Consider the following 18,520-nt stretch of genomic DNA (forward strand, 5'->3'; position numbering starts at 1 on the left):
TGTGTGTGCGCGTGCGTGCATGCATGTGTATGTACCATGTGTGTTGATCAACTATTATCACGATTGAACCTATCCATTCTCACACGGGTGACAATCCTAAGTGGGGTTTCAGAGCACAAGTACAGAATATCCCGTAGATGGAATTCCCAGTATAAAGACAACTGGGGTATAAATGATTCTCATACTGGTTCAGCCCCATAGACACAACCTCAAAGTTCTCCGACTTGTAAATGAGTGAACATGGGAGTTGCAGCCCATGAATGCAGCCTGGCAGATGGATGTACTGCCAGGTAGTAGACAGGGCATGAAACCAGAATGAGGATAACTTAGTCATTCGGATGAGATGATAAACTGAGGTCCCATGTGTAGCATGCAATTAGTGCATGTAAAAGAACCTACCAAAATAGGAGAGTTGAAAGACTGTAAAGTGCTTAGAGCTAGGTCTCTTACTGAGAATAGGTGCCATGTAAATGTCCACATATTATAATCAACTGTTTTCCTGTGATTGCCAAAGTCAGGTAAGACTCTTCTGAATGGAAAATCCTGCAATTTGAGAACAAACCAAAGAAAAAATTTTTTGTGGAGATAATTATCACAATTAAATAAGCTTATTCATAGTGCTCACTAAAGTTGCATCTTGTTAAAGTGCACACACATGCATTTACACTCACATGGGAGTACCTATAACTTTTGAGCATGTGAGAACACATGCATGGACACACACACACACACACACAACAGTAAAGTACATTTCACATTCAGAAATGGTTTATTGTTCACATATCTACATTTGAACTACATGTACAACCATTTTCACACACAAAACTCCTTGTGCAGACTACTACAGCTGGAATTTCTCTCATGGAATGATCAAATGACAGACAAAACGAACACATCTTCCTTCTGTTTAACTCACTTGATTTCAGTCTACAACCTTCAAAATCAAATCCGTGACCAAAAGAAATGAAAAAAAAAATCATGAAGAGCATTCATTTTGACTCACAAAATCAGTACAGTTTCCAGGTTTCATACTGTATTCTCATGCAATGAGATCACACTGTCTCAAACTACCTACCATTCTGGGAACAGAGAACAAGAAAGGCAACAGAGATGTGTAGTCTTTCAAACTGGTCACAATCCCACTGAAAACAGCTACGTCAAAAATCAGACATGCAACTTGCAGTGTAAGAACATCTATATGTGTAAAACATACAACTGCAAGCAAAAGATGATGTTTAAAGTCTAAAAGAAAATCTACTCAACCTGAATTTTGGAAATAACAATAAAGGTGAGACGAACAATGAAATCTGAAATTGAAATGGACAACCTAAACTGCACACAGTTGAACGCAAGTAATCAAGCACTTACATAAAACCCCAGACACACACACACACACACACACACACACAGGACAACAGACAAAAGACAGTACATACGCACAAACTCAAGATCATACACTATCACAGGATCTTACCACAGCTGGAAAAATTGTTCATTTGGTGGGGGCCGTTCTTCATTCAGACTTAAAATGGAACAAACAGGTCAACTGTGTTATCACCAGCCGTCTTGGTGAAGTGGTTAGCGTCGCAGACTGAAGACTGGGAGGACACGGGTGCGAGCCCCATCAGAAGTGGGATTTTTCCTGCCCTGGCCACTTCCTCCTCCCCAGTGTTGAGTGTGCTATGGGCTGTTGAGTGTGCTATGGGCTGTTGAGTGTGCTATGGGCTGTTGACTGTGCTATGGGCTCAACTGGGGAGACTGGGACCACACAGTCAAGGGTCATCCAATTGGTGGATGTGTTTTTAGGTGTGCTGCTCATCAAATTTCCTGACCAACGCTACAGGTGCAGGTGTCCCCATCATCATTGAAATAATAGATAACATAATGAACCAAACTCTGTGGCACACAAAAAAACCCCACTGTTTTCTTCCCTCATCACTGACAAGGGAAAATATGCCCCCACTCCCCGCACGCACAACCAGGCAAACAACTGTCCCAGTGATTACACAATTCAGATTCAAACCAATCAAACCAATCAGTGAACAGAAACACATCTGCTTGTATCCTCATTCATCAAAGGGATTCACTCAATACAAATTTCCAAATACGCTAACCCAATAACCTCTACAGTTAAGAATGCACACACAGTGATATATAATATAAACCAACATTCAGGCACACGCACGCGCAGTGACGTACGCACAAGTGACAAATGCACACGCAAGCACCCAACTAGAATGTTGCTGAATACATGTTGCTTTATAATTTACTATATATATAAAAAAAGAAAGAACTATAACTATCAAACAAAATAGAAAATAAACCAAAGCAAACAGCCCCTCCCTCCACCACCACTTCCTCATCACAAATCTACACCAGCTGTCTTTCTCTGAACACATTCACCACCATTCAGATTTGATCGCGCACACACACACACCAAGTTTCTAACATGTCGCATGTTCAGCCTACCCTAGCCAAGGACATGCACTACTGAATCACCTCCCTCCCTGTCTTTCTTCACGCCTTCTGTAAATGCTTGTAGCTGTTTGTGTTGCTTCGCCTTCCCCTCTCTGCACTTCCCCACCCCTTCAACCCCAAACTACAAAAGAGACAAGAATGAAATTCAATCTTGTTTGCTAGAAAACAAATCATCAGTCATAAATAAATGATAAAAAACCCTCCCCCCCAAAAAAACAAAAAAAAACAAACCTATAAGTCATAAAAATTCTTTATTTTAACCCTATTAAAGAAAAAAAAAGTAAGTAAAAAAAAAAGAACCCAATGTTACTACTGGTGCATGTGGTGTGTGTAGTGTACGGACGCTAAAAAAAAACAAAACAAAAAAACCCCACCTAATCCTACAGAAAAATTTCAATCACCAACAATCAAATCAAGCCAAAGCAACCCCCCACCCGCCCATCCCACCCCCACCCGATTCCTGTGAATCTTCCAGCCAACACACACACACACACAGTCCTACACTAAACCATTACCCTTCTTGACTGATCCCACACAAGAAAAAGCAAAAAAAACTTGAAAACTTACACATACACCCCCTCTCACAACCCCACTATCTCCCCCCCCCCCCTCCCCCACCAATCAATCCTTAATCCTTCTGGCGCTGGCTGGTCATGCGTATTCCATGACCTCCATCCCTAATCCTAATCCCTCCATCCCTATTCTAAACCCCCTCCATCCCTGATCCTAATCCTCCATCCCTGATCCTAATCCCTCGATCCCTATTCTAAACCCCCTCCAGCCGCAAACCCTAATCCCCCTTCCATCCCTAATCCTTCTTGAGGCGCTGGCTGGTCATGCGGTAGATGATGGAGTCGCGGCCGGGGTCGATGTTCCACATGCCGTAGGCAATGACGAACACTGCGATGGCCAGCACCACGGTCAGCCACAGGATGATGTTGAACATGGCCGGGAAGTCATCGTGGTAATCCCAGGCCAGGTTGTAGTCCTTCTTGATGGTCTGTCAGGGTGAGAGTCAGAGACAGCATTGTTGTAGTCATCATCATTATCATCATCGAAGAGAAGAAGAAGAAGAAGAAATCACTTCTTGGGGGGTCTGTCAGAGTGAGTCAGAGACAGCATTGTACTTTGTAGTCGTCATCATCATCAAGGAGACGAAGAAGAAAAAAATGATGTGTTCCAAGGCTTGCAGTATGTTTATTTGAGTTTATTTTCAGTGTGAACATGGAGAGGGGGATAGAGGGAGAGAGTGATAGAGAGAGAGAGAGAGAGAGAGAGAGAGAGAGAGAGAGAGAGAGAGAGAGAGAGAAGCAGGAAGAGAGAGATGGGGAGGAAAAGACAGAAAGACAAAGACAGAGGGAAATGGAGAACCAATATATTATAATTTAAAGAGTAAGAATGAAAAACATAAAAAAAAACCCAAACCAACAAAAAACAAAAGAAAGAAACTGTTGGACTGAGGAGCGATTAAAGGAAAGTCTCTGTAGTCATCATTTTCTTCTATAACCATTGTTATTAAAGAATTCCACTTCATTGAGGAGACAAAGCAGCAGAATTGGTTGCACTTCTGATCCAGCGTTCAGCAGTGATCAGGGTTCGAGGCCCCGTTTTGGCATGGGGCTGTAGACGGGTGCAATAGCCGAGTGGTTAAAGCGTTGGACTTTCAATCTGAGGGTCCCAGGTTCGAATCACGGTGACGGTGCCTGGTGGGTAAAGGGTGGAGATTTTTACGATCTCCCAGGTCAACATATGTGCAGACCTGCTAGTGCCTGAACCCCCTTCGTGTGTAAACGCACGCAGAAGATCAAATACGCACATTAAAGATCCTGTAATCCATGTCAGCGTTCGGTGGGTTATGGAAACAAAAACATACCCAGCATGCACACCCCCGAAAACAGAGCATGGCTGCCTACATGGCAGGGTAAAAATGGTCATGCCCACTCGTGTACATGTGAGTGTACGTGGGAGTTGCAGCCCACGAAAGCAGAAGAAGAAGAAAGAAGAAGGCATGGGGCTGTGTCCTTGGGAAAGGCTAAAGCTTTACTCTGATTTTCCTCCCTCCATCAACAAGTGGCTGGGTACTTGCCTTTGGTTAGGGAAGTTAGTTAAAATGCCAGATGGACAGGATGGGGCTACCATCTTCCTGTGCCAAGCCCTAGACACAGCGGATATGAATTCACTGCCCTTACGGCGGTAAAAGGCTAAGGGGCCTTTTTGAATTAGTATTGTCATTACTGCTTTTAACCCATCACACCACACAGGGCCATAATTCTTGTTTTTTTTTTTTCTTATATAGGTTAATCAATTTAAAGCTATAAAACTGAGAAGAAAAAAAAATCTCGGTATAAATAGGAGGGTGAATATAAGGAACATCAGTAACATTCTGAACCTGGTGAATTGTTTAAAAAAACCCAAAAAACTAAGAAATTCAAACAAGACCCAAGCTTTGACACACAACTGACAGACGTGGAGAAATCTGGTGAACAGTTCTGTGCAGCACTCTCATGATCCTTTACAGTGTTAGGGGATATGAAGAAGAAGAATGTCAAGAAGAAGCAGCAGCAGCAGCTGCAACACAGCAGAAGACGACGAAGAAGCAGAAGAAGGTGGTTCAACAGACAAGGAGTTAAACAAAACATGCAGGTAAAATGTAAGAGACCAAGACTTTCCTGTTGCTTTGTCATTTTCAAACAGAGTACTGTTTAACTCTTTCACCACCACAGGCAACTTTAGTTGACAAGACAGTGCACCACCACAGGCGACTTCTGTTGACATCAGGCTGACAAAAGACCATTTTTCACATTGTAACAAAGCTCAACTGCTGAAACCAGTTTCCCGCCAATAGAACAATGACTAACCTTTGTCCCCTGACTGAGTTTGAAGTGAACAACTGTGTTGTTCTGACATGAACGAAAGCGTTTGACCAAGAGCATCGTTTCTAAAATACTTGGTGACGGGAAGTGTTTTTCACACAGAAAAGAGGTGGTGAAAGAGTTAAAACACAAACAAACGTACGGAAGCGGGTGTGGTAACAGGGCCTTGCTCCAGGAGGCTTCGCGCCTTGCGCACCAGGGTTTTCTGTGGGGCTGGCACCGACAGCACCTCCACCACCACGTTGTCCTTGTACAGCTGCTTGAAGTCCTTCGTCACCTGAACACAGACGCCAACCCCTGTCGAGTGTTAGTAGGAGCAATCAAGAAATTTGATAGGAACACTTTGAATTTGGTAGGAACACTCGGACTCCGAGCCACATCAGCAAACATACGTTTTATCTACAAGACATACAGTTACTTGGGCCTACCTGCAACACAGTGTAACTGCTACGATTAAGCTGATTGGTCCATTCAATGCTGTTTCAATGTAAACACACACGCAATTAGCTGAGCATCATCACATGAGACCAAGGTTAGTAGTGACTGCCATGGCCTTGTGATCGATAGGTCGAGTACATCTGGGTAATGTTACAACAGAAAATTATGTGATCATACTATGTAGTTAAAAATGAACTCATTAGAACAATTTTGACATTGGCTAAGAACAAACTGTGAACGAGCATAACAAAATACGGCAAAATCCTAACAGTTGGCATCTCTAGTTGACACAACAACAGTGGCAAAGCTCAGAATGCTGCTACTCACCTCGTCTTGACTGACTGACTTAATGACTTAAATGGATACTTAACTAGTGCCGTCTTCGGTCAGAAGCCAAACTCTAAGTGCTTACAGACTCATTTGCACAGCATACTGCCTACCTTGGAAGAGCCAACTGATAGCTGCCTTTAGGCGCTCATAGTTAATTTCCTGTGTTATTCAGTCAGGCTTCAGTCACATGCATGCAGACATGTGTATAAAAGAAGATTCTGTTGTAAACTTTAGAAGCTGCACACAGGACCTTGGTTTACTGCTTCATTCGAATGACAAAGAGTCCAGACCACCACTCAAGGTCCAATGTAAAAATTCTGGCATCAGGGATTTTCGATCAAATCTATATAATGGAAATAGAAAATTAAAAAAACAACAACAAAAAACACAAAAAAACCCACACACACAGAGACATAGAAACTGGTGGTGTTCATCTACAAATGACTACAAGTATCATTAATTAGAACTGTTATTTCTATTCAACAACACTGTCAATGTTGCATTTATAATATTAAAAAAAAAAAAAATTCAAAAAAATTCCAAAACTTCAAAATTCCAGATGGATAAACTAATATTTCAAACTCTAAAACAGCTCTAAAAATAAAATCAACAGGAGCAAGATTACGAAATGATAAAATATACAAACTTCTATGGTACACACCCATTCCCCTGAACAGTACCATGGGAGACAATTCAAATAATACTATCATGGGAGACAAAGGAAATTTTAGGTCCTGACCTGCATCATTTCCCATGCAATTGCAAGGTTATCTTTCTCCCGTTTCTGTACCTCTCCTACCACTCATATTTTCAGACCCAATCTATTATGAACATTCTTAAAACATATTACAACAACATGCATGCACACGCGCAGGCACACACGCAACACACACACAGTTGTTACACTATAAATCATAATGTAATAGTATCTTACCCGCATGTTTTTCTTTTTACATAATAATCGATGTGTGCATGGTGATAAGTGAAGGGTGTGTCAGTTGTTTGTTTTTTCTCTTTGATTTTTGCTGACGGGCATTTTATTTTAAGTGAACCTAAAGAGAATTTTCTGTTTTTGGTTGAAGCAGATAATTATTTTGAATTGAGTTGAACCGAATCAAAGCATTAGCCAGACGCAAAACACACACTTACTACATGCACACACACACACACACACATATATATATATATATATATATATATATAAGATAGTCAGTCGTGTCCGACTATGACCATCAGAACAGCAGAGGAGGCAACTGCTGTTCCAACTATTTGGGCTAGAATTTGATTATAGTGGAGAGTGTCTTGCCAAAGGACATCCCCACTCTCTCGGCCAAGAGGGTTTTAGGACAGTTGGCGCTGGGATGGTTCCCAAAGGCCAACTAGCCCACAAGGCTGCAGCACTAAGAGCCAGTGCAATTTTGCCTCCTAGTTTAAGAGTCATAGCCCTTCACAAAAGACTAAGCCGTAAATGGTTTCCCATTGACCGGAGAAACTATTGATTATTGACAATACAGCTACATATACATGAATGCAAACAATATAATATCTACATGGATTCAAAGAATACAGATAAGGAACACTGAATCACTTGACACTGCCTATATGGCAAAAGTCTTGTCAGTGAAAGCCACTGTTACAGTGTTCGCCTTCCAACCTGTTTGGGCAGACATCTAATTTTATTTTCAATTACTGAATAATAATAGACACAAGCTTGTGTGCTACTACTAGCAAGCACACTTAGACCACCACTCTTTCTTCTCTCATCCCACTCTTTTTGAATTAAAAAAAAAACAACCACACACACACACACACACACAAACAGAAGAATACACGAAAGTTCCAGTCAAAACAGAAAACTTGGGATTATTCTGTTTTTTGTTTTTTTTAACATCCTAATCTGCTTCCTGGGGACAGAATCCTGGACAACCTAACACACCCTTCCAAGCCCCTCCTTCAGAGTTCAGACTTTTAATCACAAAAATATGGGGGAACCCCCCCCCCCCCTTTTTAAAAAAAAAAACACTTTTAAAACAACTAAAGCCAACAAATTAAAACTTTCACACTGGGTCCCAACAAGAAAGGCAAAGGCACAGTATTCTGAGTGATGACCTTTGCCCCTTGCATGAATCATCATCTGCAACATTGATGATAACTGCGATGATTTGGGTTGGAGAAAAATTCTTTCAGGGTTATAAAAAAAACAACTTCACTTTTAACTCAGATTTTTAAGAGATTAGAAAAAGGAATGTCATTTATTACAGATTCTTAAAAAAAAATTTCTTAATAAAAATTTAAAAATTTAGAAAGAAAGAAAAAAACACAACCCCCCCCCCCCCCCCCCCCCCCCCCAACCTTATTGAACCCTTGTCCTTTCATCTCAACCCATTCCCTTTCGACTCCCTACTCCTCCGACCCCCCCCCCCCCCCCCTCACCCACCCCCTCGACCCTTACCACATCAATGAACTGGGACACCATGCTGTGAGCGTCCTTGCTTTGCTGAGAGTCAGCCCCGTGAGCCTCTGACACAGCCGGCAGCCCGGAGATGATGAAGGAGAACAGGTCTGGTGCCTTGCCTTTCTTCACGCCCTCCCCGCTCTTCAGCTGCAATGACGAATCACACTGATGAGGACTCGGTGGAGTTCCCGCAGATATGATCAAAGTTCCATACTCTTTACAGATCAAAGTATGAAATTTTCTGTACCGAACACACCACCACCTGAATAAACAAAACTGGTCTGTTAAACCACTGAAGAAAGACAGGTGAGTATCCTGGATTCATGTTCAATTTTCATCACTTTTTATCTTTTTTTTGTTTTTTTTTTTTTTAAATGCTTTAATTAGCCTCTTTGTTGAATGCCACTGGTCAAAGGGTTTATTAGTTTAGTTTCTCATTGGCATATTCCTGACATCATCACTTGAGTTATGGAAGTTCATAATCCCTTTGCACTAGTTGGGTCACGGTTAAGTATGTGTAATTAAAGGGTTTATTAGTTTAGTTTCTGTTTCTGAAGGAGGCATCACTGCGTTCAAACAAACCGATATACACAACACCAGATCTGACTGGCAGATGTCTCACAGCAGCATACCCAACAAGCTAGTCAGGCCTTGAATGCATGCATAGACTTTTGTGTACCTATCAGAGTGGATTTTTTTCTGCAGAATTTTGCCAGAGAACACCACTTACATTGCCAAAGGTTCTTTCACTGCACTAAATGTGTGCTGCACATGGAACCTTGGCTGATTATATCACCTGAATGATCAGTAGATGCTCAGTTTCATTTTCCAGTCAAACTTGGGAAAGAGTGAGACAAGATTTTCTTCTTCTTCTGCGTTCGTGGGCTGCAACTCCCACATTCACTCATATGTACGTGAGTGGGCTTTTTTGTGTATGACGTTTTTTTACCTCGCCAAGTATGCAGCCATACTCCGTTTTCGGGGATGTGCATGTTGGGTATGTTCTTGTTTCCATAACCCACCGATCGCTGACATGGATTACAGAAACTTAAACATGCGTATTTTATCTTCTGCTTGCGTATACACACGAAGGGAGTTCAGGCACTAGCAGGTCTGCATATATGTTGACCTGGGAGATCTGAAAAAATCTCCACCCTTCACCCACCAGGCGCTGTTACCGAGACAAGAATTTGAAGCCAGACCTTCATGGACACTGTATTGGTAGATAATCATCTCAACCATTCTGCCACCTTCCAAGACTTTTCCAGACGCTGAGGCAAAACATGTTTTTTCGAAGATTTGCCCAGCCCTGGAAAATGCTTCCTCGGTATACTAAGACTTTTTTCAGACTTCCATGACTCGCTGCAAACCCTGAATACTGCAAAGGTTTCAGCCAGGGGCCACTCAGCCGAAGTGCATGTATTCATATTGAAAGGAAGTAAAATAAGGTAAAGAGAGAAAAAAAAAAAAAAAAAAGAAGAAGAAAAAAAGGACAGAAAAAACTCTGTTAGAAAAAAAAATATGTCAAAATGCCAATAACATAAAAATCTGTACTTTAATACAGAAAACATCTTATGCATGTGATTATATCAGCATATACATGAGCTTCAAAACACAACACCTGTAATGATTTATGCCAACACACCACATACTCAAACATTCACCCATGCATGCTCACACATCTTCCCAAGTTGTTGGCTTCCCCTTCCCAAGTTGTTGGCTTCCCCTTACCACCCCTCCCACACACACAACTCCCCAATATCCACAGCTCACAGTGTCCATGACGTGGTCCATCATCTGCAGTTCTGCCATGAGGGTGAGGTCGGGGGTGTGGCTGCGGTTCAGAGACCCGGCACTGACCCGGGACAGCACGGAGTGGGGGTCCAGGAGACGGTCGGCTAGGGACCTCATGGAACTGGGCAGCCGGCGGAACACCTCATTGGGAGTGTTCACATCAAACGCCTGCAAACCACACAACCACCACAGGGTTTTGTTGCTGATTTTTGGTTGTTTTTTAACAGCATGACTGACACATTTCTATACTACATTTAAGACTACTTCAGCATTTCACACACACACACACACACACACAACACCCAAATACATCTTACATAAGAATGAAACAAAGGATCTGCATATGAAACAAACTAAGGATCTGCATGTTCTTCAATTACTTGTCAAGAACTCTCTCTCACACACACACACACACACACACAAAAACAAAAAAAACCACACTCACACACAAACATACACATTTAAAAAAAACCCAAACATAATTATACACTATCACAAAGCACACACATACAGCACACCACACCTACAAACACACATAAGAATTAAGCTGTGGGCTGACTTCTTTCCGGGGAACCGAACACAAAACTCAGGACAAACACAAAGGACTCACATTAGCATCAGCCATCAGGTCCAGCATCAGTGGGTCATGGTCCAGGAAGGTGGACTGGATTCTGTTCATCACTGGACTCAAATCAAGCAGAGGCAAATCCTGCACATGCAAATAAAACCAGGATTGTCTCCCCTAGAATCTCACTGTCAGTTCCACAGCAGGAACAAGCCAAAATTATCAGTAACACTACATTATGTCATATTTGTTTGCTGTCACCAAACAACACTCCTACTGATTTTGCTTTGGGCATTGTTTCGCACACATCCTCTTTGTCGTTGTATTTAGTCTTTTCAGTGTAGTTCTCACATGCAATCCTCATCATTGCAATGCTGAATTCCCAATAAATTCTGGTTTGAATATAATGCTGGTACAAGGTGCGTCTGAGCCGTACCTGTGATCGTCTGAAGAAATCAAGTTGCGTTGTTTTTGTTTTTTTGTTTTTTTTGTTTCTTTTTTTTTTTGAATGGCCAAATATTTTTCCTATTTTGGTATTTGTAGTGGCTTTCTGGAACAAACATGGACAAATCCAGACAGTTGGCACGTCTCAATACACAAATATTTATGTGTTTTGTATTATTTCCAGCAATCTGTGCCATCAATGCCAAAGGTTACTGACACAGACGAAAGTAGCAAACAATTATGTGCTGTCCTCCATTTCTTCAGTTGATGACATCCATTGCTACAACCAAACCCATAATGAAGTGTCATCATGTGTACAATAAGAAAACCAAAATATGAAGGAAAAAGTTGAAAAAAAGCCTGCTGTTTTTCACATTCTAACTCTTTCAATCGCCTTTGTTGCTATCAAGTTTGGAGAGCCAATCAGCTTAGAGAGCACAAATCATGCGACGTGCCTCTAAAAGTCATGTAAGCATGGAACTCTCCAGCCCTCCACTGCTTATGTTATAAGCTGTTCTATAATACTAATAGGTAACATAATTTTTCAATGGTAAGACTAATGACTCTTCTACCGATAATCATACCACTCAACTAATAGCTTCCTCATGCCCCTTTCCCTCTTCAATATCTCTTCCTCCTAAGATCCAACTCCTCACTCACTCTCTATACCCATTGAATTGAGTCACTGAGTGTGCAGGTGTGTGCTGATATGAATTGAATGCATACATGTCTAAATCAACTTGTCGTGAATAGTTTAATAAGCCAATGAGAAGGAGATATTCATAAGACATCACAGAATCTTTAATACCCCAAACCAAATTTTGGTGTGTTTTGATTGTTGTTGCAAATAACCTGATATTGAGACAGGTTTGAGTAAATCAACACTTCACAGATTCCAACATTAGTCAACCCTTTCAATATTTTCTATAAAAAAAAAAAATAAAAAATTTTTTTTTTAAAAACCTATCAACAGCAAAGTTTGCAACTCTCCAGGAATCCTTGGAGTGGTTTAACAGATGGTGGAGGATGGTAAGGGTATAGTCATCAACAGTGTTGCCTACTCAAATGTTGAACAAGTTTATTCTAGGTAACTTGATGCCCCTTTTTTGCGGTGGTCAGTGTTGCCAGTCAATCATTTTCTTTTCCTTTCTTTCATAGACAAGAAAGGGTGAGTCATGCTGTCTTCAAAGTGTGACTGAACAAAACTGAATCTGCCCAACACAGATTGATCGATCCCAAACTGACCTCAAGAAAATTTTGCTGATAGAGAGGTGGACAAAATTCAAATCTGATTTGCAAATATGGTTCAATTTAGAACTGGTAGAAGCATTGCACAATGTGTTCCACATAAGTGGCATAACATCTGCTTTTAAACTAAGAGTAAAATCACTTACCACTGGAACATATGTCATCAAGTACCATTAAACAAACCACCCGTATTCAAAGGTTCTGCTGTTGTCACTTTGAAAGTCTTAGAATAATTAATAATATACTTTTACATACTTGATTAGAAAAGAAATGAAATACTGAGAACAAGAACCATTCCAGTTCCTGGTCATCTTTGAACACAGATGAGATTAAACAATATTACAGTTTTCTCCCGTTTTTTTAAACATTTTTTAAACCAGAATAAAATATCTGCATACCAAACAACAAACTTGTGACAAAGCCAAACTGCATAAAAAAATAATCTGCTAGACTACTGATAAAAGACTGGTGTATATTCTGGTATCAATGTCAAACTTCATCACATCTGGTTCATTTACTTTGGTATTCTTCAAATGCATAAAACAATTAAATAGTACTTTCTATAGCTGAATGGTACTAGCAATGGTTTCATCAAAATTCCAGTTTCAGTTTTAGTAGCTCAAGGAGGCGTCACTGCGTTCAGACAAATCCATATACGCTACACCACATCTGCCAAGCAGATGCCTGACCAGCAGTGTAACCCAACGCGCTTAGTCAGGCCTTAAGAAAAAAAAAAGGTGAATAAATAATAGATAAGCAAATAACAAAATTCCACAACTTCTCCAGACCCTGAACAGGGCAAAACATATTTTCCCCAAAACTTTTCCAGCCCTGGAAATGGTTCTCTCATTTTTTTCTCCAACACTTTTCTACACTTCCATGACTCAGTAGTACATGAACCCTGTTTTAAACGATGAAACTATTTGAGTGAGTATATATCCCAGGTGTGGAGAAGCACTCACAGCGTCCACAGGGAAAGCTGCCAGGTGTTGTGGGGTGACATCCAGGTCAGAGGACTGGGCAGTGACCACGGTGAGCAGCACGTTGGCTTTGGGGCGTTTGAACAGGGACCCAGACTTCAGGCCTGTCCAGCTGGATTTCTGGCACGCAGAACAGGACATGGGTTTCACAATTATTGTGTTGTGTTTTAAACTTGTATTGTCTTGTGTTGTGTTGTGCTGTGTTGTGTTGTACTGTATTACCCATTTTTATCATAACAGATTTCTCCGTGTTAAATCTGGGCTGCTCTCCCCAGGGAAAGTGTATCACTACACTGACTCTGAGAGTGCCATCTTTTTTTTTCTCTCTTTTTCTTTGCAATTTCATTTGTTTTCTTATTATCAAGGTGGATTTTTCTACAGAATTTACCAAGGATATCCCTTTGGTTACCGTGGGTTCTTTCAAGTGCGCTAAGTGCATGCTGCACACGGGACCTCGATTTATCATCTGAATGACTAGCCTCCAGACTGTGGGATTCGAACCAGTGTGCTGAGATTCTCTCGCTTCCTAGGCGGACGCATTACCTCTAGGCCAACATTCTACAATTAGTCAACAAAACTTTATTATGCTGGGTTCCCACAGATGTGACCAAACAAAATTCCATATATCTTTTTCAGACCAAAATGAAACTTTTCCATGCCAAACACAAAGCTATACTGAATCAACAGTGTGTTTGCCACACTGCCAACAAGAAAGATTGGCTCATATCCGGGTATCAATGTTTAATTTTAATCAATGACTGTTTATTTTTCAATTCTTTGTTTTAAGTTCTTAAAAGCATAAAGTATTTGTCAAGGGTACATCTATGATCATATATTGCACTTTCAAAGATCTCAAAGCGCTTAACAATAACATGTCAGAAAGACATATAGCTCACAAGAACACACATACACACACACACAAATATGCCTGTTCACATAAACATGCACAGAAGAAATAGTGCTGGATCCATAGAATACAGATATGGAATGGAGTGCCTTAATTATTAAGCGATGTATTTTGAGATATATTTTAAGGGATTTGAGAGAGGGACTGAGGTCTGTACAGCTGAAGAACTAAAAGCTCTCCCGCCATGTTTCTCTACACTCTGTTCAATTTGGGAACGCTGATTCAAACAGCAGCAGAGTGGAGATACCTTGAATTTGAAAGGTAATAATATAACAATTATTTGCTTAAAAGATCAGACCTATACAATTTTTATTACAAAGACAACCAACCGGAGACTCAGATAAGCCCAGGGTGTCGGTGATGACATCAGGCACATCGCTGGCTGACAGGGGTTTGGACTGTTCTTGAATGGACACGTAGGACGGAGCATGCGTCAGCATCAGCTTCTGCCCTGGGCACACTGCTGCCAGGCCTGCAAGAGCAATGTATCGAAAATGCTTTATAATCATAAACATATTTTACAATATTTGATGGGCCTTCAGCTTAAAACGCCCGTAGAGCACTGGCGAAAAATCCCTGTGATCGCACTTAAAATACAGGCACATGGTTGGACATCTTTTTACCTGACCACTCCTGCTCTGGCTTCACTGACAGGCTGTCATGAGTCGCGGGAATATATTTCTGGCTGCAAGACAGTGGGAAGGAGTCTGGTCTGCTGATATTGTTAACACTGAACAGCAGTGTCCCTGTACCACTGTCTTCTCTGACCCACACATACTATACCTACTAATTCAAACAAGGATCATAACCCAAGCCTGTCTCACTCTCTCTCTCTTTCATGATCTGAGAGAAAAAAACAAACTACTAAGACACTATAAAAAGTATAATGTGTAACAAATCTGTTCATTCTATTATGCCTGTAATTGAAACTTATCTAAGGGGAATTTCCTTTTTGCTTTCCTTTCTTTCCACTGTCCGATTATAAATCATGTGTGAATTACTTCAAAGTTCAAGCTGAATACTGCAGATATGTGTGTGTGTGTGTGTGCGTGTGCGTGTGTGCGCGCAATCATTTACTCATCTGAACTTTACATACTTTTCTTACTAATCCTAACACTCTTTTCTTTTCTCTCTCGTTTTTTTTCACTGATACAGTGATAGACTGTGAACAAATTACTCCATTTAGAACAATGAATACCACATTTTCTTATTCAATGACTTGAATACATGTTCATCTGTCTGTCCCTATTAAACACACACACACATTTGCTCATTTTGCCCTCTTATTTTTTTCTAAAACAGGCAAAAATGAAATTCCAGAGATCAGTGGCCAGATGTCCCATGACCTGGCCATCATGACTATTCAAAACTTACTTTTATTGTCAGTGTATTTACTTCAGACTAACAACTGCTCCTAAACTTAGAACCAGCATGAAACATACACGGACTGGATTGGTCTGCCTCCATCCTTTTAACTGACACTGCAAGTTTCAAATCGGAAGGCCAACGCAAAATTATTTTCCAAAGCTCACTAATCTGAGTGATTTTATTATCTTTTTTTTTCTTTAACTTTTTTTTTTTTTTAATTTGTTAGGGCACAAAAAAATGCACCTGTGCAAACAGACTTATACTGTTATAGCTGTGCTTGTGGCCTGGTGGTATGTTTATTTCTGTCATGAAAAATCGATGTGAAGCTGCCATTTTCCCAACAGAACCCAAAAAGGTAAAGCTGGAGACACACCTCTTTTCAATTTTACATAACGTTTTATGCAGGTCTTTAATTGTTTAAAAAAGCAATACAAAAAGATGCTTTGGAAAATTATAATTTTACTACAAATGAGTAAAACGGTTTTGTAACAGAACTTTTTTTTTATGTCACTACATTTTTAACCTCTCCAGAGCTGGGTATCATTTTGGCTTGTACTTCCTATGTTTTGCCAGGTGGTTCAGCATAGGGTAATGATTGTTTTTTAAACCAGCATGCAAAGTACTACAAGAAATTATACATAACCCATACTTTTCAGTTTTCTGAAAGGAAAATGAACAACTATTAAATAATAAATTCTGATAGAAGTTAATTCAATACAATGACTGTATTCACATCCTTTGATTGCATCGTCTGTATGTGCCATGCACACTCACTTCATGCTCACTTCCAGACAGAATCAAAGAGGTTAACAATGATCCAGATGGCTCACAGTGCAGGGATGGGGGTTGGGGGCGGTGAGCACAGTTCATATATTCGCCTGCAGACACTAGCTGTCTGATGCAAGCATGCTTTTCTAAAACCATGCTGTCATGTAATTTATGACTTGAACCTTTCATCACTCTTCCTCCGTCCCTGTCATGTGGATGATTTGCCTTTGAGGTAACTCTGGGTCACCTTCAGAGCTATACTCAACCTCCTGCTCAGCTTTCTCTCCTTTGCTGGCTACATTTAACACTTCAAATAGCACCAAGCTCCATTCTCTCTGCTAATAATCATTATAAATATCTTTCATTCACTTCAAGCTAACCATCCACCGAAATTTTGCCATACCTAGCATTAAATTCATCATCATCAGTGGCATATTTTCTGTAGCATCTTGAATGGCAAAATCTTGATTTTTTTGTTGTAACACAGAAATAGTTTTAAAAGTGTTAAACTTCAAGTGAAACAGAAGTCTGCTATTTTCTTGTACTTGTATATCTACAATTTTACAATTAGTTTTAGTTTATCATATCACTGGTCAGCTTGAACTAATTATAGACTTCTTCAGCTTTTCACCTGTATATATTATATGGGGAAAAAAGGCATATTGGCATTCTGTGTTACCCATTTTTGCTAATGGTCGGCTAACTTCTATGTGAAGTTTATCTTAGCTGAAGTTATACTGGAAATTATTCAGTAAATTAATTCCACTGTCTATCTGTCAAATTGTTACAAGTTTATAACTCTGTTAGTCTTAGTATTAAAAAAAAAAAAAAGTGTGAACAAAATATCTGATTTGGTGGATAGTTCTTTCGCTAGTGTCAGCTTCAGTGGATGTCCCTTTCTGTGTCAGTGCGTGGCAACACAATGATACTGATACTGAACACGTATTCGATTTTTATTTGAAGTAAAATCATCAATCAATTATGTAGTAAATCAACATATCTTGTGAATTTTTAGACTTCATATGGAATACTGCGAAACTACACATAGTCACTGACTGAATTCATAATCAGGTTAAAACAGGGCAGACCGATACTTTGCCGTTTCTACTGAACAATACTACACTCATTCCACCGATGAAGTATCACCAGGAATCACGAGTGATGAAAACCTACTGCTTACCCCCAACATCGATTTCTCCAAAAGAAAAAGATCTTTTTTCGTTACAATTAAACACTTATGGCTATCTTACTTTTCTTGTAAAAATCAATACAACCACTGGACATAATGTAGACAAAACACATGAAAATTACTTACAGCATAGCACGAAGACTGTCAACAACGACGTTGCGCTCGCCATCTTTTCGGACATAAATCATGTGATGTGTAGTGGGACAGAATTCCTTACACAATGAGAGTAATGTCCCTTTACCTGAATCGACAGGAACTTCGACCAGCTCACAACGGTTTCCACTTTGATCGGCGCATAATTATTTCCCCTTCCTCCAACTATACCCATTGGTATCAATTCCAGTTTCCCAAACACTGTTCAGTATATATATATATATATATGACTGTTCAGTATATATATGTATACATATGTATGTTCAGTATATATATGTATGTATATATTTGTGTGTGTGTGTGTGTGTGTTGCAATCGTGAGAAGTGTATTGATTCAACATAACGAAAATTGAGAGGTGACTGCATTTTTTGTTTTTGTTTTGAAAATAAAAACAATGTTTGTTTTTTTCAAATTGCTTTCATGATTTTATAGTAGCATATGTCTTGTTCTGATATTGTGTTTCTTAATATTCACGTTATTTTACAGTGTGTGTGTGTGTGTGTGTGTGTGTGTGTGTGTGTGTGTGTGT

General features: G+C 40.1%; 1 protein-coding gene across 1 annotated transcript; it reads right to left on the minus strand.

Moving 5' to 3' along the window:
- Positions 1 to 746: 746 nt before the first annotated feature.
- LOC143289221 (renin receptor-like) lies at positions 747 to 18,083 on the minus strand. Its single transcript, XM_076598179.1, has 8 exons — positions 17,964 to 18,083; positions 14,842 to 14,984; positions 13,588 to 13,725; positions 10,979 to 11,077; positions 10,348 to 10,536; positions 8,572 to 8,721; positions 5,494 to 5,628; positions 747 to 3,478 (listed from the first exon to the last, which is right to left on the minus strand). Exons 1-8 carry the CDS (start codon positions 18,016 to 18,018, stop codon positions 3,287 to 3,289), a joined length of 1,101 nt encoding a protein of 366 aa, XP_076454294.1. The 5' UTR covers positions 18,019 to 18,083; the 3' UTR covers positions 747 to 3,286.
- Positions 18,084 to 18,520: the final 437 nt, after the last annotated feature.

The sequence above is a fragment of the Babylonia areolata genome, chromosome 13 (assembly GCF_041734735.1).
Source record: "Babylonia areolata isolate BAREFJ2019XMU chromosome 13, ASM4173473v1, whole genome shotgun sequence".
Lineage (NCBI taxonomy): Eukaryota > Metazoa > Mollusca > Gastropoda > Neogastropoda > Buccinidae > Babylonia > Babylonia areolata.

Coding starts and splice junctions, on each gene's coding strand:
- LOC143289221 (XM_076598179.1), bottom strand. CDS start 18,018: ATGTCCGAAAAGATGGCGAGCGCAACGTCGTTGTTGACAGTCTTCGTG. Junction 13,726..14,841: donor TGGGCTTATCTGAGTCTCCG/GTTGGTTGTCTT, acceptor TCTGCGTGCCAG/AAATCCAGCTGGACAGGCCT. Junction 5,629..8,571: donor TGTCCCAGTTCATTGATGTG/GTAAGGGTCGAG, acceptor GTCTGTGTTCAG/GTGACGAAGGACTTCAAGCA.